Raw genomic sequence first — 23,985 nt, 5'->3', positions numbered from 1 at the left:
AAGCGCTGAAGAGGACGACCCACTATATCGTTCCAGTCCTCCTCTACAATTACCCCCGGGAACGAAAAGGGAGCCACCAGGCGACTTAACAGCTTGCCACTATGAGTGGGTCATAGTAGGTCTTGAGATGGTCGACGTTGACAATATCTCGTCCACGGCGACGCACGTCCGAAGGCGTTCAACGGGCTCGATCACGTAGTTGACCGGAGATGCGCTTTCGCCGACGCGGCAGGGGCCTTCATACTTGGGAAGTAGTTTCGACGAGAGCGCAGGTGCAGTGGAAGGGACCGAGAGCCACACAAGCGTTCCGGGGAGGAACTTGCATGGGCGAACACTCTTATGGCGCTCTTGGTCATTTGAAGCAAAGGCCCGCGCGAGATCGCGACACTGTTCGGCATGTCTGGCTGTGGCAGAAATAGGCGCACTCAGATGCATCCGGCTTGTACGGAAGGATTGTGTCAATTGTGTGCGGCGGGCGGCGGCCGCACAATAAGAAAAATAGGTGGGGTCGGAGGCTACGTATATTGCGAGCATGTCGCCAAGCGTGCAGTGAAATCGTTCTCTGAGGCCATCGGTCTGCGGATGGTAAGCAATATTCGTGCGGTGCACAACGTAGCACTCTTTGGGGATAGCTTCGACGACTTCCGACAAGAAGACACATGCGCTATCGCTGACCAACTCACTGTGGTGGACCATGACGCAGTATGATTCGTCAAAGCAGGAAAGAGGCAACATCGCGTGCTATAGCCGCTGGAAGAGCGACAGTTTCGGCGTATCGCGTGAGGTAGTCCACAGCCACGATGGCCCAGCGGTTACCAGCAGATGTCAGTGGAAGTGGCCCATACAAATCGATGCCGACGCGCCCGAACTGCCGGGTAGGGCAAGGTAACGGTTGAAGACCGGCTGGCGAGACGCGCGGTGAAGATTTCCGGCGCTGGCAAGCGGGGCACGAGCGAACAAACTTCTGAACGTATCTGTACATCCCGCGCCAGTAGTACCGTTGTCGAATGCACTGGTAAGTTTTGAATACCCCCCAGTGTGCACACTGGGGGTCAGAGTGCAACGACGCGCATATTTGAGAATGCAGACTGCGGGGTACTATCAGCAACCACTGGCGACCATCGACGGTGTAATTGCGTCGGGGAAGGAGGTCGTCGCGAATGGCGAAATGGTGGACTTGACGACGTAACGCGCTATTGGTTGGTTTTGCGGATGGATCAGAAAGCAAGTATATCAGCGAAGGTCGATGGCAGAAACGGGGCAAGCTGGAAGGAACAGTGTGTATATATATATATATATATATATATATATTTTATATATATATAGACTGGTACGTAACAAATTACTTACATGATATTAAGTACTTGTCATCCATTACATTTTTGGTAATATTGTAATATAACGATTACTCTGCTTGCTCGGTAAGGCTACTCTAATTACTTTTTTTCAGTAACCAATTACATCTACCCAGTTACATTACTGATGAGACGAGCTGTAGTTTGCCTCGTCAATAAAGTAACTGCAACAGCTTTGAGAACCTTCATTCGACGGCAACTACCGTAGATTGCCCGAGTTCGTTGCACGCAGCAGGCTCGCGCATGCTCAGACTGGCAAACCCAGGCGCTCAGCATTTATTTCATCTTAACGCTCTACCAGACGCTGGCCGACGAATTGAGCCGGTGCCGGTATGCCTCGATTAGCGACGCCCATTTAGGACGAGAATGCCAAAAAATCAAGTACGGTCGATTTTTTCCAATATTTCATTGGCCAACCAGGAGCGTCTTCTCGAAGTATGAGCAACAATGAAATGCTGCGCTTCATAAAGGACCAAGGTGCGGAGTAACCGTATACGCTATAGCTAGATCCATGCAGTTGCAAGACCGCATTACACCCAGTACGCTCATCGAGCGGGTTTTTAGTGTGGCTGCTGATGTCTTCACAAATAGAACGAGGGAAGGTGATCGGCTGTATGTTTGAGAAGCAATGTTTAGTGAAGATAAGCAATGTGTTAAGGGTTGCAGAGAACGCGCTGAAAGTGCCAGGCAGGCTGCTTTTGTTTAGTGCAGTGAATGTTTGTATGATGCTAAGAAAAGTTCGAAAAAAAAGTAGCGTAAATATAATCGATTGCTTTTAAGTAATTCCCCAATTTATTTTGTGGCGCAGTAATTGATAGCTGTAACCAGTCACGTTTTTTGAATGAAGTAATTGTAATCGGTTACTTTTTTCTATAACCTGTACAAATAGAAATAGTACATGTATGTATATATATATATATATATATATATATATATATATATATATATATATATATATATATATATATATATATATATATATATATATATATATATATATATATATATATATATTCATCGAGGACGAAATTCACTGACTGTGTCTAGAGTCTCAAGCATTTTTGCAATTTTCTCTTCCATAACGTTGTCTGTCTATTTTCGTTCTGCAGTGTCTCGTCGCCACGTGGTACCTGGCGTGCAACTTCCAGTTTTTCATCCTCTCTATTTTCATCCTTATACCATTATACAAGTAAGTACAGCAGCGCTGACTGCATTGTAAGCAGTCCATTCGTTGGAAGATGCTGAGGTTGCGGCGGAATATAAATCAAAATTTAAGCTTACAATTTGATAGTTATAGGCTACGAAACCCTCTTCCACGTATTGTTGGGTCAAGATTCATTTAACCTGGCCGACAATGCTCAAAGAATGATGATGATGACAAGATGCATTTATTGAGGGATGGCTCGAAGGCCTATAATGGGGAATAGGAAGAGGAGGGGGGAGGCGTATTCAGAGCCGTCCTAGAAGCTGCGAGTCCTTGGCGAAAGCCAAGAGTGAGTCCAGAATGGCCCTGTCGGAATCCATCGAACCAGTTGCCGGTCTAATCCACTCCTCGTAGGACGACACTCGCACCGCCCTCAGGTGGTGGTCCCGTAAGCATAAAAAAAAAGGAATTTGGTCTGAGTTTTACAACGATAGTGATGCTGGGCCGTGGTTCAGAATGATAATCTGTAACCAATAACGATATAACTGATATCATCCTCAGGTGGAAAAGAAACAAAAATCTCCCCCCTGCCAGAATTCGATTTCTAGTTCACCGGGTGCCAGCCGAGTATACCAGCACAGACGCCACGCCAGCTGCATTTTTCAATGTAAATTAAAGTAAAATACTCCTCTCGCTCTTCGTCGTCATTACAACGCCTATATCCCCACCCCAATGCACGGTAGCAAGCCTGAAACTTGCCTCTGGTTAACCTCCCTGTCTTTCCTTTCTCTTTCTCGCTCTCTCTATCTCTCTCTCTTAAGCAAAATGCGTTTCTTTATACCTCATCTGATGGTACCGGCTGCTTATTTTCTTCTATCAGTAATAAAAGACAATAATGTGAAATAAGAAGAAACTACGCAGGTCCAGAATATGAAGCCCGAAGGGTGTTAAAACTAAACGTCTTGGTTTACGCAGTCCGAGGTATTCAGGAGCATATACGTAGACATAATATGCGAAAACACGCTGCACTGTGCAATCGTTCCCGAGAGAGAGAAATGTAGATAAAAGAGACGAAAGGCAGATAGTTTGACCGGAGTAAATGCCTGGTTGGCAACTCTCCACTGGAGAAAGCGCAGCCGTGGCCCAGTGGATAGAACGCCCGGCTCGGCTACGGGAAGTGCCTAGTTCGATCCCCACTGCCGGGCTCTCTTCGGCTTATAAGACGGGTACAAGCAGCTCCCCGGCTAGGCCTCCGGCTTTTCCGGTGTGCGTCGCATGGGAGTGGTTTGGTGAGATCGCTATGCAACCTCATTAAGAATAAACGTTTTTTGGTCTCTCTCTCTCTTGCTGTGCATGAACCAAGACAAACAAAACACCAAGACCCTTAAGAAAGAAAAGTCTGGTGGTCTCATGTTGACAACTTCCCAACAGGTGTGCTTACAAGTGGTTTGAACTCCCGTAGTTACCGAGCACCAGGCCGGAAGCGCGCTTGTACCTATTTTACTGTCGGGTATCCGGCGGTGACACTCATCTGCCACCCACAGCAGCGGCGGATGCTTGACTATTTCACCAAAGCTGTGGTGGGGACAAGGGGTGCCCAGAGACCCTCGCAAATCTCTATAGGGCCCCCTTTCTTGGTGCGTTCCTCCCGATTAGAAAAAAAAACGGTGGATTTCCGATGGCACCGGGAATCGCACACAGTACCTCCCCCGCATATGAGGTGGACGCTGTTAACCATTTCACCACTGCTCCACAAGCACACGCACACGCACACACGCTGTCGTAGAACTTTTTCGCCAAATGCTTAGTACGTTGTGTAAACACACATCAGTGCAGCGCCTAGTACAAATTGAGTATTCTGGTGTTCCCAATAAAATATAAACACGTTCTACGGCTTCTGCTGTGCTGCTTTTAACGATCATGGGCCTAGAAGTTTGGCTAATGACAAAGATAGATATGGATCGTTTGCGTTGCTTGAAGTGCTGGAGACACCGCCTTCGTGTAGCGTCTCTGAGGCGCTAGGGAAAAGGATGGCAGCTGTTTCAAGCATGCCGCGTCAAACAGCACGTAAAACGATGTTGCCAGTATATATCATGGGCGTCCTGGTGTGCCGAATGAGGAAGACATTAACTGAAAAGTGGACGTTGTCAGCGCACTTGCTTTGCATGCTATGCGTCGCCTGCACGAGCGCTAACCGCATCTCTCCTTGTCTCATGATTCTGATACCCCTCCCCCCGCCCACCGCCCCCAATGACAGAAGCACCCTCCATGAAGGCAAGCAAATGCGATTAACTCACAGCGAGAGGCAAGCGTTCGGACCATGATGGCTGCAGCTACGCGCATATCGCTGTGAATGTACGGAGTACTTGCGCAGGGCTGGAATAACTTATTCTCGAGTTGTGAGTTCGCACGCGGCCGTCAGTCCTTTCACTACAACGATGACGAATGGCCTCATCAGGCGCATATTTAATAGGCGTCTCAAACCACGTCTCCACATTAAAGGTGCCCGTCGCCATTGGCAAAGCATTGTCAGCATTATAGTTTCGGACACCTCGCTTGCTTAAATGATGGGCTACTCACAGTTCGGAATTCGGGTTGAAATTCAACAGAATTGTGGAATAAATATGGCTCGCATCATCATTTGGTGCACCTTTCTGCGCCAATTTATTATGCCCAGCGTGGTTTGCGCTGTATAAATAACGCGCATCAGCGGTTCTAAATGCGCCACAGTGGTAAGTAATTATATACATCATCAGTCCATCGCTGCCCCATATTTATTTATACGAGCCGTATTTATTGGTCATAAGTGAAGTTTTGTTTACGAATTGTTACAGCTTTTCCTTAGTATTGTGCGCTTGTGTGCACTTAACCCGATGGCTTATTAATAAATGCGGCACTGTGAATTAGGTGGTAGGAGTCCGCTACATAAGAAATGCGATTTACTGGATACAATGGTCATTTTCTTATTAAAATATTGTTGTGTTACGGGCATTACAGAACCTACGCATAATGATTTTGAAACGTACTGAAGAAAAATTTGATGGGCCGAATAATTTTATTTTATAGGAAATATTGCAATCGACGCAGACCGCGTTGAAGTCGATTGCGAAGGCGGTACATTATTCTCACTCGAATGCTAAGGTAAAAAAAAAAATTAAATCTGGGATTTTACATGCCAAAACCGCGATTTGATTGTGAGGCACGCCGTAGTGAGGGACTCCGGATTAACTTTGATCACCTGGGTTTCTTTAACCTGCACCCAATGCATGGTACACGGGTGTTTTTGCATTCCACGCCCACAGAAATGCGGCCGCCGCGGCCGGGATTCGATTCGGTCCCGCGCCCTCGGGCCGAGTAGCGCAGCGCCATAGCGACTATAGGCCACCACGGTGGGCGCTAACGTGTCGAACTGGGATTTATTCGAATCTAAAAATTTATGAATGGTTCTTTGAGGGAAAAAGAATCTCTTTTTAGAAAATTACCTTGGGCAAGCATGGCACCATTATTTGTTTCGCAGTTGGATCTTATCATTGTCAACGCAGGCCAAGAAACCATTGCTGCGTGTGCAGAGCGAGCCTCTGCACTTGTTTCAATGCTATATGTGATTTTTGTAGTTGGCCCATCGTGGGGCTGAGTGCAACTTTCTTGCTGCTGCTGGCCGGGAGCATCGTATCCGGCGTGATCACGTTCATGGCCGATCTTCCGCCGGGCCTCATATTCTACCCGGACCTCGAGTACGTATTTCTCAGCCGCACGTCTGGCACGCGGTTTCGAATAGGTGTTTGTTAGTGTTTTTTTTTTTACGCTTAATTTATTGTTTTCCGTTTACTATTTCTTCGTAGCAGCTTTTCGAACTTTTATTTGTTCCTGGGTTGTCGGAAATGCTTTAAAATAAGGAGTGGGTGGGGAATGCACGGGGACTAGGTGAAGAAGAATAGTTAATTCGCTGCAATGTCCTGATGTAAACTCTGCCGGGTAGATCATTCCGTATTATGTTATACGATATGAATATGTTCCACGGGTGATAAACGAATACAGTGCGCGAGGAACGGATATATAGCGAAGATAAATATTAGTGATTTAACTACTTTATTTGTGACGTGATATTGTAGATCTTTTCTCTCTCTTTGTTTAATTAAGCACGGGCATTTTCTGCTGCTGTAAGCGGATAAACGATGACGAAGGTTCTCTGAAACCATCATCGAAGGACTTTCCTTACGGCTCCTTTGACAATGTATTGCGTTGAAGAAAATACAGAAATCAGATCATGCTAATGAAATCAGCAAAATCAAATCAGTCTTATGATGCGCACTGTCCTTCTCTCCCCATGTACTTTAGTGAATGGGAGCCCGCGTTGCGCAGCACCTACGACACGTGCTACTGCTATCCTACACATGAGGAAGTGATGAGTGGTGGTTGAAGAGAGGGAGGGCAATGAATAAATGAGAGAGGGAGGGAGGGAGGGAGGGAGGCAACTAACTGCGAGCACATTCAGAGCTGCACACATCACGGGGCCGAAGACTCGCGTTATGCTTCAGTGGTGACACTCAAGGCACACCTCGTCTGTCCTGCGTATTTCTTGCAACGATTTTCGGCATGTTGGCTGGACGACCTTATCAGTGGCCGCGGTCTGCTCAGAAATAATTCCTTGCTTCATGTTTGACACTTTTGTAGCACTGTGTCTAACCTGGTGACCTACGTGTACCACAAGCCTTACAACCATATTGGCCCCTACTGTGTCGGCGTATTTCTGGGATACGTCATTGTGAGACATCGAGACATCAAACTCAAGCCGGTAAGCGAAACTAAATGAATGTCGCTTGTTCCAAAAAAAAAAAAACGAAGTTTAGTAGAGCACGGAAATCTTGGCGTTTCTATAGGATTTATCGAGCTTGACTGTTTTCGTGTACAGCAAGCGTGCTGGTGTAAAAAATGTGTGTTGAAATTGACGTTTTAGAAGGAAATTTTTTCATCTGTGTTTTCACGAGAACTGTCTGGGACACGAGCGCGAAGCTCGTAGAAAACTGATATTTTCAAGTGCAAAATCAAACGTTGCTTTTCAGCCTTTCGAAGCGGCTTCCTCTGCAACTTTCGACAGATTAGGGCGAGCTTCACAACTACCGTTGATAGACGCTGCCCTAGAAGGAATTGCCTACAAACGCAAATTTTTTTGCTTGGAATAAATACTAGTTATCAACACTACTGTTGTGATTTCTATAGCCTCCGCATAAGCTTTTTGCAATTAAATACCTTCATGCTGATGTATGGTACTCACTGATTAGCCGTTCTTTTGACGTTAAAAGAGCAGGTATGAGAACAGAAAGCTATACATAAGTTATAGAGAATTACTTCGGTGTTTTAGTTCAGTTAACCATTATATTCTTTTACCGTGGCTAAAAGTGGTCGGTTTTCATCGCGTTGGATCACATACCTTCGACTGCTTTCTATTGTGCCCAGGCTAATCCTGGGCATTCATGGATCTTTATGGCACCGCTATAGTCCCAAGTTCCCTCTTTTCTACTTTCGTGTCATCATTTATGGGGCAGTTAGCAGAACTGATGACTGTGTGAGTGATAAAGACAACGTGCATCTGTACTTTTTCAGCATACTGTGATGGACAGTAAGACGTAACGAAAAAGTGTTCATTTACACCTCGAAGAAAGAAAAAACTTTCTCTATCGAAGTGTAGTTACACCATACACAATGGGGTAGTAGGGGCCCTATAACGTAAAACTATTCCAGTATATTTTTATTCCTATCTCCTGACGTCAAATTTTCGTAACCGTCAACGCAAGCACCGGGCGGTCACCCGCCAGGGTTGTCTGAACAGACCAATCAAACGCTCTCCTCGTTCATAGGAGGTCACTTTTGTTTGCTTGAAAAACGAATAACATTGCCTACACTGAGCGGCTTGTCTTATCTAATTGACTGATAAGAGGCGAGGAGCACGCTCAAGTGGAGAGGGATTCGATAGGGCCGAGCCACTACACTGAAAGTCGGTAACCGGATGGAGAAGGTAGTGCCGGCGTCTGCGATTGGTCCGCTTTCCCTTACTTAGCTTGCGGTGGATAGTCGAAAATTGCGGCGGCATGCAACGGAAGCTTAAGAATGACGCTAAAACGGATCCTCAGGAAAGAAGAGTTGGCAGAATGAGGTCGTAAACGTGTCGAAAGTGCTAGAAAACGTTACACGTCCACGCAAGAAGTTTTATTATTCGAAAATAAACCCATACTCTCCGGCAGGTGCGAGTAGCCAGCGCCGGAGGGATCTGCGGCAGCCATCTTTTATTCCTTTCGGAACGGGGCAGCCTGCGGCTATTAAGAAGAAAATTCAGTTTTGTTCGGCATATTAATGCATATTTAATGCGTACACGTCACTTTGACGGGGTGAGCTTTTGCGGTTTTGTGACGTCACGTGACAGGCAGGTGAAGTGGGTGCAGCCCGAAAACTTTTGACCAATAGCCGGGGGCTAATGGCGAAAAGGCGTCGAATCAGAAATAACCATTTTTCTTTTGTTCGGTCAAATCATGCATAATCAGTGTGTACACGTCATATCAGATGGGGGGGGGGGGGGCTATCGCGGTTTTCGTGACGTCTCGTGACAGACAGGTGAAGTGGGGGTGGTCCAAAAAGGTTTTTGAACTATCGCGGAGGGCTGATTACAGAATTGGAATAGTTTTACGTTATAGCGACCTAGATTACGCTTCTTGCACAGGGTGCGTTTTTTGTTATCTCTTCCTGTTGTCCTGGGGCGCACAGCTCACGCAGGTGATTGGATGGTGCACATCATTCTCGGTCGGCGTGGCCGTGCTGTGGGCAGCTTACCGCTGGAACGCCGAGCTGCCCAGCCCTCCGGTAGCCGCGCTGTACGCCGCCACGCATCGCGTCGCCTGGTGCATCGCGCTCGCCTGGCTCACCTTCGCCTGCGTCGCGGGACACGGAGGTGGACTAGTGGTCATATGTATAGTTCTTGACGAGCTTGCCTTTCCTTTCCTTCTCACAGGACGCTCTCCAGAGCGCACGGATGTCTTTTATCGTAGTTTCGCTGTGTAAGGTACACTTACGAAAACAGGCAAAACTGTTCGTCCATGCCAAGAAACTCTGAAACACGCGGGGGCCGAGCTGCTTGTTTCGATATAAGGCGAACGTGACTTCGCGGGTTGATTGCGACGTCGGTCTTGTTACGTAGTCGCAGCAACTTCAAATTGAAGAGCCTTACCTTCGTTGTGGACAGATAAACAGATTTCACAAGCATCCCGTTCGAAACGAGGCAGCGGCTGGTGGCACCAAGATAGTTCTTTCTGCATTGTACGTCTAGTTAACCCCTTAGGATCCGTGGTTCGTGGTAAAAATAATCCAATCAATAGGTATTGCTATACCCATTAAAAGTAATGGGGCGTCAGATTTGAGGTGCGCCACGCGATGGCGGAGCGAAATATCCAGAAAGTCTGCGTGCACTTTTGTCCAGAGTCAGGCACGAAGTGACACAGCATTACGTGAATGCATAATAATAGACTAACACAGGGCATGCATTGACTATTTTCGAAATTTCTAAAATATAGCTCTACACACACATTGCTGACCCTTGCGGCCCTATTTCGGTGGGGGTGAAAGACAAAAATTCTCGTGTACTTCGATTTAGGTGCGCGTTAAAGCATTCCCGGTGATGATAATTTGGAGCGCTCCACTCATAACCCAATGTGCAGTTTTGGGACGTTAGACATCAGAATTAAATTTAATTCTTGTAGCACACTTGTTGGTCACGGAAGCAACATTTTCCAACATGACAGCGGCCTTATGTCCAGAGCACATATTTCGTTGCTCAGCTATCTATCTATCTATCTATCTATCTATCTATCTATCTATCTATCTATCTATCTATCTATCTATCTATCTATCTATCTATCTATCTATCTATCTATCTATCTATCTATCTATCTATCTATCTATCTATCTATCTATCTATCTATCTATCTATCTATCTATCTATCTATCTATCTATCTATCTATCTATCTATCTATCTATCTATCTATCTATCTATCTATCTATCTATCTATCTATCTATCTATCTATCTATCTATCTATCTATCTATCTATCTATCTATCTATCTATCTATCTATCTATCTATCTATCTATCTATCTATCTATCTATCTATCTATCTATCTATCTATCTATCTATCTATCTATCTATCTATCTATCTTTTTTATTAGTATTTTTTTAAAGGAGCAACACTAGGCAACGCTTACTTTAAAATAGAAGACATCGAATATTTTCTACTCGAAATATAGGAGCACAACACTATTCCCTGCTCTGCCTCTTCTGTGCAGAAAAGGCTGTGCGCAGTACCTAAGCGCTGTTTATTTAACAAAGTCTTCGGCAGAACGGTTGACCGCTAGCGGAAGAACAAAGCGTATACTTGTGTAAGGATAGATCTGAAGCAGCGTAGAGTTACGACGGCTCCGTTCAAACAAGGTAGCTCTCTAAATCCGTGCACACATTTGACGTACGGTCTTGCGTGCATCGAGAAAATAATGAGGCGGATTTCATATCGGTCATGTGCCTCGTGCGTGCAAAACTGTTGACCTCTGTGTTTTGCGGAAAGATCACAGTAGCTAGGGATCCATAAAATATGTTGGTTCACTTTTGCGTGCACTAAGGTACGCAGGTAGACATAACTGAAGGGGTTGAAAGCAGTGCACTAAGGCATGCTTGTATTTGTTCATAGCTGATGGGGGTTCTTTTCTCTTTTATAACCTGTGTTAGTGTCTAAAAATAATTTCGCTACTTTATCTTTTGTCGGACTTCTTAACGTTGTTTCGTTTTGTATCTGTTCGTCCGTTGAGGTGTCCACCAGTGTGCGAGACAGTTACCGCGGTTTTCCTCCTTTTATAGCCACTTCGTCTCTCCGTTGAACACATCAGCCAGACGAGAAAACCGAGACTGAAGTGTCTGGCCTTGCCACACGTCTAGTCGGTGTGTTTCATCTAGACGTGAGGGAGGGAAACAGCGCTAGCTTTCCTATAGATCACGTGGTGGCTTTAAAAAAAGAAGAAAAAAAGAACATAAAGAACTTGATTCGCCGCAACCGTCATACGAGTTTTTCATCTGTCGAGGGACGGCCTCGTCTTGCTGTGTCGCAGAGTGAGAACAACAGGCGTTTAAGGCCTAAAGTGATTTACCGTGAGAATGCCTGTGTATACAGGGTTACGAAAAGCCGGGGGCGAGCGTCGGGCGTCGCTCACGAGTGAAAGTTTACAGGAAGCGCAGGCTCCTGCTGCAACTACGGAGAATGCTGAACGCCATCTTTTATTATTGTTTTTTTTTCGTCTGCGCGAGCTTGTGCCCATTTGCACGAACAAAAACGACTTCGCGGGTCGTTAACCCGAAGTTGAGCACTTCGAAACGCCTCTATCGCGAATAATGACGTCGCGCGAATAACGACGTCCTCGGCGCGACACTCGAAATTGCAATACTTCGAACGACGGTCGCCGCGCAGTCGTTTTGCGTCCCTAATTACTTCAAGTTATTTGCCTGTTAACCTGCCAGCCAAGCGTCTTACGTCAATGGCGTTTTTTCACGGCGAGACACCGTTGCGCCATGTATTCACGAAAGGTAATTGACACGTACGCTTGCCCCATAAATAAATAGGGGCCCATAATTGCCACCCTTCATTGAGAAACGCGAAGTGTTTTATTAATAGTGAAAAGGACACCACTTGGCCACTATTTATCGCACTAAAAAGGGTAAGTTTTTCTAAGCATCTAAGAAGGATAATAGAGCCGGTTCGCCAAAGTATATGTGCAGTGACGAAGTGGGGGACATCTGATTACTTTATCGATCGATAAACTGTGGCTCTTAAACGCTAGCCTTAAAGTAAGGCTCCAACATCGATAGAGCGCCATATAATAACATAAAAGTACGCGGGAGTTCTTGCACTGCGACACCATCGCAATGCAGGCTCCGTGGGGGCGGGTGTTGAACTCGTGGCCAGAACCCTATTTAACTAACGCTGCGCATGTGTTGAAAACAATTGAAAGCATGTGTGTAGAAAGTGCGGCACGCTGTCTACATACACTTGGTTAAAACAGGAACGTTTACATAGTGCTACAGCATTGTGGCAGGACTCTGTGCTCCGCAATATTAGCAACACAATTATCGTCAATATATATATTAAGAAAAAACTTGCAAGTAAACTTAAGCAATAATATAAACGTTAGAAAACTGGCTCAGGAAGAACAATACGAAGCTAAGCAATAAACCATATTTCATACAAGACAAAACGCATAGCACATAGTTCGGTATATGACATATAATATCGTTATCAAAAAGAAAGTGGAACTTTGGCGAGCCTTTCTGATGCATCTTACCCCTGTTTATAACGTTGATACTCCAGTGTGCTACTCCATTGGTCAGCCCCCTTCTTGATGTTCGACCATATTGAATGAGTTCACTCAATGGTAGCAGCTGGATTATATTGTCGGAAGAGCCCTTTTACGTGGGCATTGCGTGGACTGAAAGTAATAATTTGAACTACCTGATTTTGAATGTACTGTAGGGAAGTAATATGAGAATGATAGAATAAACTCCAGGTTTCTGTACAGTAGTTGCAGTAGCATTAAAAAAAAGAATTAGTTTCACCTGTAACGCGAAGCAGTGACGCAATAGCTGGCGAAATAGAATGCTCAGTAAGCCTTAGACTTTCTCGCTCAGTGTTTGTTCGCGTGAACATTCGCAGGTGCGAGCGAGCAATCTCCTTTCGAGAAGTAAAAGTGTGAGTCGTATTCGTTTGTGGAACTTGTGCCTCCCGGTGTGAAACGGAAAGACCCGGCTTTTCTTCCTCATCTTACCTATAGGCGAGACTCACTGATCTCCACTAAAGCGACCATTTGGCCTCCTACTGCTGGATTCGTGCGGCTTTTCTCAAAATTATATTTGGGCTGCCCCATGAAAAAACCTCGAGCACCCCTTGAAGAAAACATGGCGACGTCAGTGCGAGAGAGAGAGAGCGAGAGATAACGTATAATAGTCCCAAAGGAACCTAGGCTCCAGTCCGGGCCTCCTGGCCCAGCACGTCCTGCCATAGAAGCGCCTACCATAGTCTCTACAACTCACGTCAGCGCCATCCAGTAAACATGAGCAGAAGCCGAGCACTAGAAGAAAACTAATGAAGACAAATCAGACGCGCTCAATCCCCGTCATTATACAGAAGAATAAAATTTAATTTAGCCTTAACTCCGACACTGGGAAGGTCACGTACTAGAAGGTCACGTACTAGAACACGACGGCGCGGGTGCCAGCTCTATTCAGGACATGTTGAGTGGGCGTTAGCTAATCATGACAGCCGCTGGCACGATCGCGCTCGACAGAATTGGTATCCGCAACTGCTGTAGCGTCGGCAGAGTGACTGAGTGGTAGAATTCTGGAGTGCCACACTCTGTTGGTTGTAAGTTCGAATCCTCGCGGCACAACGAAAATTTTTTTTTTTCTTTGTAATATTCTCGCAAATAATTTTGGGGTTCTAGTAATGGCACCTGTGAACATCTAAACTACCAGGGGAGTGAGCCCATAACAACTTTCGCTGTAAAATGGAGCCACATATTTGGAATTAATTTGCAATGTTCAGTAGTTATCTGAGATCCGCTCCTCTTAAATAACTAGCATTACTGCGGGCACGTACATCACGTTCTTTCCGTGTTTTTTTTTTATTAAGCGCGCCTGTATGCACGCGCTAATTATGCTGGCCACTTGCATTTAGATTTTCTTTAACGACAGACCTATTCTGAATGCGCAGTTTCATATGTGCGTGAACAGTTTATTTCACACTTGTCTATTTTTTTCTTTTCTCCTCATATTTTCTGCCCTTTGCTGTCCCGCCAGCTCAGAGAAGCTAACTATAGACATATACTTAGGTTAACGTATACCTGTCTTTCCTCTCTTACTTACTCTTTTCTCTCTCAGATATCGCTGATGGTAAACATCTTTCTTCTTCTTCTTTTTTTTTTTTTTTTGTGGCGCAAAGGTAGTCAATCTGTGACTTTGGCAGTTACCTCAGCATAGCAGACCATGATATTACATTCCGTTATTCTGGCTTCCTTCCCATCCTTGTGTGTTGTCGTTACTCGAGCTGTGTTGTATCAAGTCCGACCAACCAACTCTCCTAAGTTCTTTTTTTAATTTGTTTATTGGCGAATTTAATTCCCCCCTCCCCCGTTCTCGAGCACTGCTCGACACAAGGACATATGCTACTGCAAAAACGTCAAATGTTTATGCGCCAAAGAAAGAAAGGGGGAGGAGGAAGGACACGGTGGTCATTAAAGGCCGAAGGCCACGATATTCAGTAAGGGCAAGCGAATGCCGACCAGTCACAACACCGACGACCACGAAACCGTGAACGCACGTGAACCGTGAACAGGGAACCGCGAAACCGTGAATACCTTACCCCAGCAAGACACATAAAATTAGCTTTTCGAAACGGAGGTGTTCTAAGCACGCTGCAGTTCTCGGCTTCTCGAAATCAACTGGACTCCTTGATTTACACTACGATGTAGCGATACAAGTGTCTAAGTGAGCGCGCAAAATATTATTTTTGCGCTTTCTTTCTGCTGTCAGATTCACTAACTCTACTTATATTTTAGTAAGCTATCCACTTTCTTTTCGGCCTCTCGCTTTTTAGTTGTGACTGAGACTGGGGCTTTCTTTACTTGGTTAAATATTTTTCTTTTTTATTAAATGTGAAAATTGGGTAGTTTGGCAATAAGTTGGCCGGCTATCCCAAAATAGTAGGAATGGAAAAACAACAGAAACAAAGGATAACGAAAATACAAAGCATACAAAGCCCTGCCAAGTCTATAACAAAAGGACAGAACGCTCACAGAGCAAGTCCGTAGATCACGATCAGCATGAAGGGGGAAACACTTATAAGACTACTATAATAACATAAGCAGGTACAGATGATGCGAACATAGAGAAAATTAAAATTGCACATTACCTGCCGTTCACATGCAATTCATCAATTCCATGTCTACTGAAAAATGTCTTCCTGCATTGAAAGCTTCTCTCGCTATCTTGGGGCATGGCCAGAGTCTAAGCAGTTTCTGCACAGAGAAGGGGCGTTCTACACATCACTTTTGTTCTGTAGTATCTGTTTGTCAGTAAATCCGTGTCTTTGTGCACGTTAGCGTGCTTGAAGCTGCTCTTAAGACGACTTATTCTTATATGTACACTTCATTTTTCCAATAGTGTTGTACGTCCGTGCGTTTTCTGTCGAAGTTTTGTTACGAGACAAAGCTGGGGCTGTATGAATGTGCTAACATCATAACATCTCTTACGTATCGGCTTATTACTTGAAAGAAATGTATGCCCCTTTCTCTTCCTCTGACGAAAAAGAACTAGAACTAGAACTACATGCGCACTTTATTTACCCTTTTTAGCAAAGTATGCGGTAGATTTCGGACTTATAACGTTGTCTTCTTCCTATCTTACAATATTTTTTCTTATTATTGTCAATTTTATATGAAAATGAGTAACCGTCACCATTACAGGGTGACTAAATCTCTTTCCTTTATTTTCACTTTCTTGATGAAAACACAAAAGCAAAAACAACGAGCTCACCAAAGTGCGCTTCTCAAGCTTGTGCTCGCGTCCTGCGCAGGCTTCCTGGACTCGCTGTTATCGTGGCCGCCGTTCAACGCACTGGGTAACCTGGCCTTCATGGCATACCTGATGCATCCGCTGGTCATCCTCTACCACTCCAGCAGGACCAGGGACCTCATCTATTATAGTCAGTACGAGAAGGTACGCACTCTCAGACCTGCGTGAACATGTCGCTTTGAACCTGCTGTTTGAAATTGAGCCATCTCCTCAATATAACAAATTACTTTAAAAGGCAGCTACCTAAGCAAAGCATACTTCACATTCGGGTGCCTTGGAAGTTTTCATTCCTTAAAGTGGTCGGGGGAAGGCGATTGCGATATTCAGCTCTGACTACTTTGCATATCATATGATGGTGTCTGTTTTATTTATTTTTTTAGTTCAGACTTTGAGGGGATTGTGGGCGAAAAATCTTCCCGCAGGATGGTCTATAGATTGCTAGAAGTAACTGGTGGGACTGATAACTTGTCCTTCGGACGGCATGCGGTTCTACATCGCACCTTTCGCTGTGGGGGTAACAGACCCAGAAGTGATTCATTGTGTGACTGACGTCCGACATAAACACTGAGCTGGAGCTCGATTGATTTGAAGAGTTTCGCCCGCCCGTTTTGACAACATTGTCTGCTTACTATAAGAATGCACTCCACGCAACTTCACTCCATTAGCGAGGCTGGGGGCGCGAATGAAGCACACAATAAGGCTTTTCTACTGACAGTTCTTGAATAATTTTCATCTTTACTTTTCCACACTATCTTTTACGTCAACACTAGTTTGATGAGTGCAAATTTCTTCCAATACTCACCGTAGACGGCTACATAGGCACCTAAGCGGACAGCGGCAATCCTGAGTCTTGTTCCAGTTATGACGAGTCCGCAAAAAAAAAAAAAAGAAAGGATGTTTGATTTCTGAACCAAACTAGCTTATCGCAAAACCTGCGGCCGCTGTGTACCATCTGCGAGTGCGTGACAATGAAATCTGTTTTACCCATGCAAGCTGAGTACATTTAGCGAGAACGAGCCGGAAGACAAGAAAATATTTAGCGTAGAAGAAACGTGACAGTGCCCACCATCGACCACAGAATATAAACTTTCAGACACCACAAAACTCTCGCTCGACAGCATGTGCGTCTCAGATAGATAGTTAGTTAGATAGATAGTTAGATAGATAGGTAGACAGTCTTGCACCCGCGAAAACGAGTGCAAGAGCCATAGATAAATATCTACTTTAATATGGCAAAAAAAGCCTAAGAAATGCACTTGGTTAATTAAAGGTGATTGGCGCTTGATTCGGTATGTTAGTTGCAATTTGAATATTTAGCTAGCGTTTGCTTTTTCGTTGCGTAATTCCGCAGTGAACAGAGCCGACAACACAGAGGTATAGTATAGATGGCTAAACGCATACGCCGCCTCGATGTATGTGCTCTGTTCTGTGTGGAGCCATGTTGGGCGAGGACCTAGCTTTCGTGAGACAGAAGCCTGCGGGAGACATCGAGAAAAATGCATTTGTGCTAAACAACAGCTTCGCGAAGACAGTGCCGAAGTAAAAAAAGAACGATGCAGACTGCTTGGCTGTCGAAACAAGGTGACGGCTGCGCACAAGAAAACATGTTAAGTCTTTAATACACGCCTTATGTAAGCTACGTTGTTTTCCACATGTTCGCACACGCACACACACACACATGCACACACACAAAATAAAAAATAAATAAAACGGCGTCGATAACATGTGCTTTGCCTAGCTTTTTCGTGTCGACGCGAAGTGGCGTCAGGTTGCAGAGAAGAGTTCCAGATGCGTTTCATCACTTGAACTTTAAGCTATCTTCTTAGACATTACCGTAGATTGTCTCCAGTGCTGGCCAGTAAAAAATCACACCTTGAGCAGCGCAAAGGGAAGAAAATGATGATTTTAATTTCGCTACTTAGTGGAGTCTTACTGACTTTATTGCGGGATAAAGTGCATTCTGTTGCTCTTTGTTTTTATATTTATTTTTTGTGGTGGGGGGGGGGGGGGGCGGCGGGTCGGATTGCGAACTCTGTGCGAGTGGTGTACGATGTGACATGAATATGCCTATCCGTGTCTGACCAATGCGTGGGTAGCCATAGTTCTGCCTTTAAATGCAATCATGAAAAAGAAAAACACTGAAGAGACGCGCACGCGATTTTCCACTTTGCTGGATTCTTCAGCATTGGCGAGCTGACGCATATCTTGAACACTAGGCGACGCAGGCTCACGTTAAATGTGCAGTAACGCCCGGAGTCCATGCATGCCTGAGGATTTTCTTTCTAATTGTACAGAAATCAAGGACTGTCGTTTTTACTTCCGTGGTCACTGATTTGAAAGGCAATGTGCCATGTTGTGTTTGAGGGTCAACGTCACGCTCACTGCTGGCATCGATGCAGTTATGTATGAGGATAAACAAGAAGGCTAGAGATTAGCACCCATGAATTTTACTCAGTCGAACGTGTGACCTTTCAAATTTTGCCATATTACACGCAAAGGTTTTAGAAATAGCTGCTGCAAAACTGAGGTGTAAGTACGCAATGACCAAATATAGCATGTACTATAGTTACCATTGTCGGCACGATTCTGGCTCGGGCACACGTCTGCTATTAACGATTTCCTTTACGAACAGATGAAGATATATTCTTTTATTTGCTTTAAACACTGTCTTTCGGGCACTGTGAATATTTCAAAATAAACCACCGCCTATGCCATCCTGCAGGAACTTGACTATACCCCGTTTCGGCTTCGAGCAGCGAGTACTGGAAGTAATAGTTAGCGATATGGAAAATCACCGCTGTGCACGTGTTCGCTGTTGCGCAGAAACAATCAATCACAAGCAATGTTGCGGTAACAATTAATGCATTATGTCTGGAGGGGCTAGACCTGGTTGCTTGGAAAGTTTTGGCATTTTACCTTTACGCGTTGTGAATTTCAGCTCAAGCTCACTGCTTTTCATTGTTTCATTTCATTTTCATTTTTCATTGTTATCAGTGCCACGCTTGCTTTCGATTTTCCGCATGGAGCAAATAAAGTGTCCTTGGTGCTTAACTGGGGCGTCTATTTCGTGAAGCTTTGTTCTGGCTAACATGCTAGTTTATTTTTTTTCCCTCAACTTTTCTGTACCTCCCTATAGTCGAATAAATAACCTTACCCGCAAACTGGTCTGCTTTGAGGAAGAGTCGACGAAACATGAGCCACGTACCCGCGACGCACGACGCCTTCGGCTTCGCCACAGTGTTCACGACAGTTTTCTGAGGTAGTTGTAAATTCGCTCTGTCGGGGAACGCGAGTTGTTAAAGGCGCTGAAGGAAGCACAGCTCGAGGAAAAAAACGTTGCACCTTTTAGCGCACCGAAGCGTCTCGCTGCTCGGCATGGAATAAAGCAACGAACCGCGTCCACGCATTCGGCGCTGAATTCACGCCGCTTAAGTGCCGCGCCTCGGCGCTATTCGCAAGCGAAGCCACTGCGTTTGTCTATCGAGCCGTGCTCGCGGTTTGAATATATTGGTATGCGTGTTTCGTGGTTCGATAAACATTCCCACGGTTTTGTTTTGTCCATGAGACCTGACGGGCTATCCTATTTTTTTTTTCCTCTTCCTTTGCCCGCTTCATCGTCTTAGTCACGAACCGAACCTGTGCTTTGAGACTCTCTTGTGCGGCGCTACACGAAGCTACAAGCGAGCGGATGGAATCGTCAGACACGACTATTGAATGCGAATGAATTCAGTATGTACACTATAGTATACACCCAGCTGAAAAAAGGCCAGCATGATTCCTTTATCGACGGATTTGTCGAACTTGCGAATGGAATCGGGAAATAAGTGATTAAGAGTTGAACTCCGTTCAAATAGGGTAGACACTAAATTCGCAGATATTTTACGTACAGTCTGCGGTCTGTTTTCACCATTTAGCTGGAATTAACTCTTTATGAGCGATTTTCAGTTAATTGCGTGCTTATGTAACTATGAACTTGTAATTCGAAATGTTTTGGCCATGAGCCGCGACAGTACCAGAAGCATGTCCAACGGGAGCCCATCAGTTAAAATTGGATCGTGTGCAACATAAAGGGCGCTCGCCAATCCTAGCCGATTTATCTTCGTTTGGAGCGGCAATTTGTGCTTGACCCTATCAATGGTCTATTTTAGACGCACTGAGTAACACGCACTGCTCTAAATCCACTAGTACGCTCCTACACATACTGTGGATGATCCGGGAAAACCATTTCGTATTGGCTTTGGACCGCCCTTACCGCGCCCCGTGTTAAAATTAAAATTAAATTCCGGAATTTTACGTGCCAAAACTACGATACGATTATGAGGAACGCCTTAGTTGGGGGCTCCGGATTGATTTCGACCGCCTAGGGATCATTAACTTGCCCCCAGTGCCGCGCTCCGTGTGGCCAGCAGTCCTGCTGACGTGCGCTGCGTCAGGAATAGCTGGCTGAGTAAGTGCTCAATGTACCTCTGCTTCTGTTGGTGACAGGAGGGAAACGACGAAACGTGAACGGGCCAAGCGAGAGTCTTGTCTCCGCATATAGACCGGCACTTGTCGCGGGCCTTGTAACATCGTCTCTCGGCCACTTTCAGTTTCCCGGCCCGCACGCTTTGCGCAGGTGTACGCCTTCTGCGGCCACTTCCTCGTCACGCTGGTGTTGTCGACGTTCTTCTACGTGGTCGTCGAGATGCCGTTCACCCGGCTAGGAGCGATGCTGCTCCGGACGCCCGTCTTCCGCAAACCGTCGCGGCGCTCGGGCGCTGTCGGCGGCGAGAGCGGCGCGGGGGTGCGCAGGCGGCCGGCCTCGACCATCGTGGCCGACATCACTCGCGGCATGGCGCCGCTGGCCTTCATCAAGGCCAGGGCCCACGGCACCGCGAGGCGCAGCGGTTCCGCGCAGGCCGCCGAGCTCAGCACCGACGGCGGCAGGCCCACCAACGGCCGCTTCCGCAAGACCGGAGACTCGAGCCACCTATGATGAGCACGACGGGGGCCGAGGCCCTCGTTGTGGCACGACGAACGGTCGGCGGCACATCCGGTGGCGCCCTTCTCCGTGGAGGAGTGCAGAACGCGGATAATGTCATGTGGTTTGCGGGCCAGATTGCGAAAATGGGGACATTGGTAAAGCTTTGGCCGTCACGCTCCTACACGTAGCTGACACGAGAGTCTGCCTTTACGCCGAGTTCAACTCTCAAATTGCTTAAACCATTGGGCTGGTTGTTTTCTGAATGGTAAAAAAACAAAAACGAAATGCTCAATTTCCGGGGAAGGGAAGGTGAAATTGACTGCAAACGGAATTAGATATGAATTCAGTTTCGTGGTGGCGGTGCCTTCGGGATGCAAATGAGTGCCAAGTGGTGGCTCATTCTCTACGAGAAATACATCGTGGCATATGACTCTAGGGCATTTGTTTAACAAAAATGCTCTGTATCACAGGCTTGTGTACTAGACATTGGATATGCGCATTATGCCTTTCTTTTTCTTTGAGTGCTAGAGTTTATCCTTGTCTATACAGCGATATGTTATTGAACGTGAAACTGGACACTCCTTCCTATGCACGGGCATGAGAAATCCGGGTTCCGTCGTATTCAAGAAGCTGTTCGTGAGCTTGTTACTAACCGTCATGGCTGTTTCACTGGCAGAAGAGACCGCGAACTAGATTATGGTTATGGAGCTCGCCAATGACAAACATTTATTTACGAACTAAATGCTTTGTGAAGCCGGCGCCACGTAGTCTAAAGAGCTTAGAGAGTCCATGTAGTCTCTCTTTTCACCCACACGGATGGTTTAAGGGATCGCATAGAGCGCAGTATTCTTTGTGATCGGCGCCTTAAGCGGTTGATATAGTTGCTCGGCACATGTGAGGGTATACTTGGCTGAGTTAAATGGGGGTTTCGTCCTATATTCGTTGGTTTCTCGAAAGGGTCAAACTGCTCTTCAAACCTCTTGCTGTGGAAGTCTAACTGACCATCTTTTATCCAAACCGCCATCTGTCGCATATTTCTTCATTCACGATTACATTTTAATCCAATTTGGTATAAAACATACGAAGTTCATAACACTTCCAAGTCCGCTGGTGCGGCACGCGTCCTTCCGCCTTGTGACCAGTACTTTGCGGGTACTTGCCGCCGCTTGCACATACCTTCTGTCTTTAGTGGAAGAAGAGGTGTTACACATTTGTAGTCACCCCTTAGGGCAGCCGTTGTGCGGTCGCCATTTCATCCTAACGTAACCGAAAGCGGTGCGTGCAGTCAAAAAGCCCCTTGAGGGGTTTCAGGGGTTTAATATCACACCGAACATCGCTGTGAGAGATGTTCTGTGCTAGTGTCTCTGGCACTTATTACTACACAGGGTCTGTACGTTATTGACGAATTCGATGAATTCCTTTCGTTATCATTTATCTCTGACGAAGTTCTCTTATATTTAGTTCAGTGTGCGTTTATCTGGCGTCGTTGCTAGACTGGAACAGTGTGCATGCGGATAATCTCCGATGTTTAGTCTAATGTGTGCCACTTTTACAACGTTGCCGGAGCAATAACATTTCTAGTTAACAAGATTACTAAGCATTATAGATATTTGTGTATACGATAGCTGCTTCAGTAATAGGCAGGTGCAAAACAAAAAGAAAGCTATATCCGCACAATCATGCTAAGGAAAATAAACGTGTGCGGTTCATTAATACAATAATTAAATATTTCACGCCTGTGTAGTGCGTGGTAAAAATGGATTTGACCCTATATTATATAATGCTAGCCATGCATGATACAAGTTTCGAGCTTTTGCAGAATGATGGCGCCACAGTATTTCCTTCCAGTTTTTTTTTTTTTTTTAATGGAAACATTTATGTTCGTTTTATGTTTGTGATCTTTCTGTGAATAAATGTTTTGTTCTATAGCATTGACTCATGTCTTTCTATTTTGCAGTCCCCAGTGGGGATGTGAATTGTTAAATGCGTGAAATGGGTGAAATATGAATTGGTTTCTGAGTGCAAGTGGTGCTGCCAGTGCATAAGAATACCACAGAATTATATTTCAGCCTAGATTTCAGCAACGATACTATACATTGCTGAACGCAGAACGATCAGTGTTGAGCTGGATTAAGCGCTTCGGGCGTCGTCCTTAAATAGGGCCTGCAGCGCTTTTGGGTGAATTAAAGAAAAACGCAACGGTTCGTCTGGCTGTAGCTTTGCTAAACTGTGCGTAGGGTCCGTGCGAGTAGTACCAGTGATCCATGCTTTACACCAAGTCAGTCTGACGCCGTAAACGCAACTCCAGAATTATGATTGTTTAGCAGATGAACTTAAGTTCAACATGCCGCACAGGCACGTTGTAGCCATTTCAGATTTGTTTCACTTCTTCAGATGAAGGTGGGGACACGCGGGCGTCAGCTGAAGGACGTAAGCACTCCCCCTCGCTAATTTATCTGCAAGGAAAAAAAAAAAATCCACGTGGCTGTTGCTGACTGCCGCAGCAGACACGCTGATTTCATGAGCGACGCGATGTGAGAGCATCGGGAAACTTGTAACTGTGAACTAGATTTTCGGGGAAATAATGGCTCACACCGGTAATTTATAGCCACCAACGTTTAAACACAATGAGAAACGGGGGTATCAATGACAGTATTCTATATCAGACCAGTGATATTAAGCGACAACATTGCGCAATTATTGTTTCTTTTTTTCATGCATCAAGTAGTATAGCATACTCGTACCTTAAGAAACATAACTGATTGTCAGTATAGTCACTTGCGATAAAGCGAATTTCGAGAAGGCCTTCCTGCCTCACCCGTAAGCATATATACCCGCTCAAAGCTCTAGCGTGAGCACACTGTTCCTC

At 45.5% G+C, this 23,985-nt stretch overlaps 1 protein-coding gene across 1 annotated transcript in view; it reads left to right on the top strand.

Moving 5' to 3' along the window:
- LOC126546865 (nose resistant to fluoxetine protein 6-like) overlaps positions 1 to 23,044 on the top strand; it is a 99,888-nt gene extending 76,844 nt beyond the window's left edge. Inside the window, exons 10-15 of the mRNA XM_050194578.3 lie at positions 2,465 to 2,544; positions 6,114 to 6,233; positions 7,174 to 7,294; positions 9,259 to 9,442; positions 16,155 to 16,297; positions 20,769 to 23,044. Coding sequence (XP_050050535.1) covers positions 2,465 to 2,544; positions 6,114 to 6,233; positions 7,174 to 7,294; positions 9,259 to 9,442; positions 16,155 to 16,297; positions 20,769 to 21,128 — 1,008 coding nt within the window. The 3' untranslated portion in view covers positions 21,129 to 23,044. The remainder of the gene's footprint in view (positions 1 to 2,464; positions 2,545 to 6,113; positions 6,234 to 7,173; positions 7,295 to 9,258; positions 9,443 to 16,154; positions 16,298 to 20,768) is intronic.
- The last annotated feature ends 941 nt before the right edge of the window (positions 23,045 to 23,985 follow it).

This window comes from Dermacentor andersoni, chromosome 1, assembly GCF_023375885.2.
Source record: "Dermacentor andersoni chromosome 1, qqDerAnde1_hic_scaffold, whole genome shotgun sequence".
Classification (NCBI taxonomy): domain Eukaryota; kingdom Metazoa; phylum Arthropoda; class Arachnida; order Ixodida; family Ixodidae; genus Dermacentor; species Dermacentor andersoni.
Note: the sequence above shows the minus strand (reverse complement) of the source record. Positions and strands in the feature narration are given on the sequence as shown.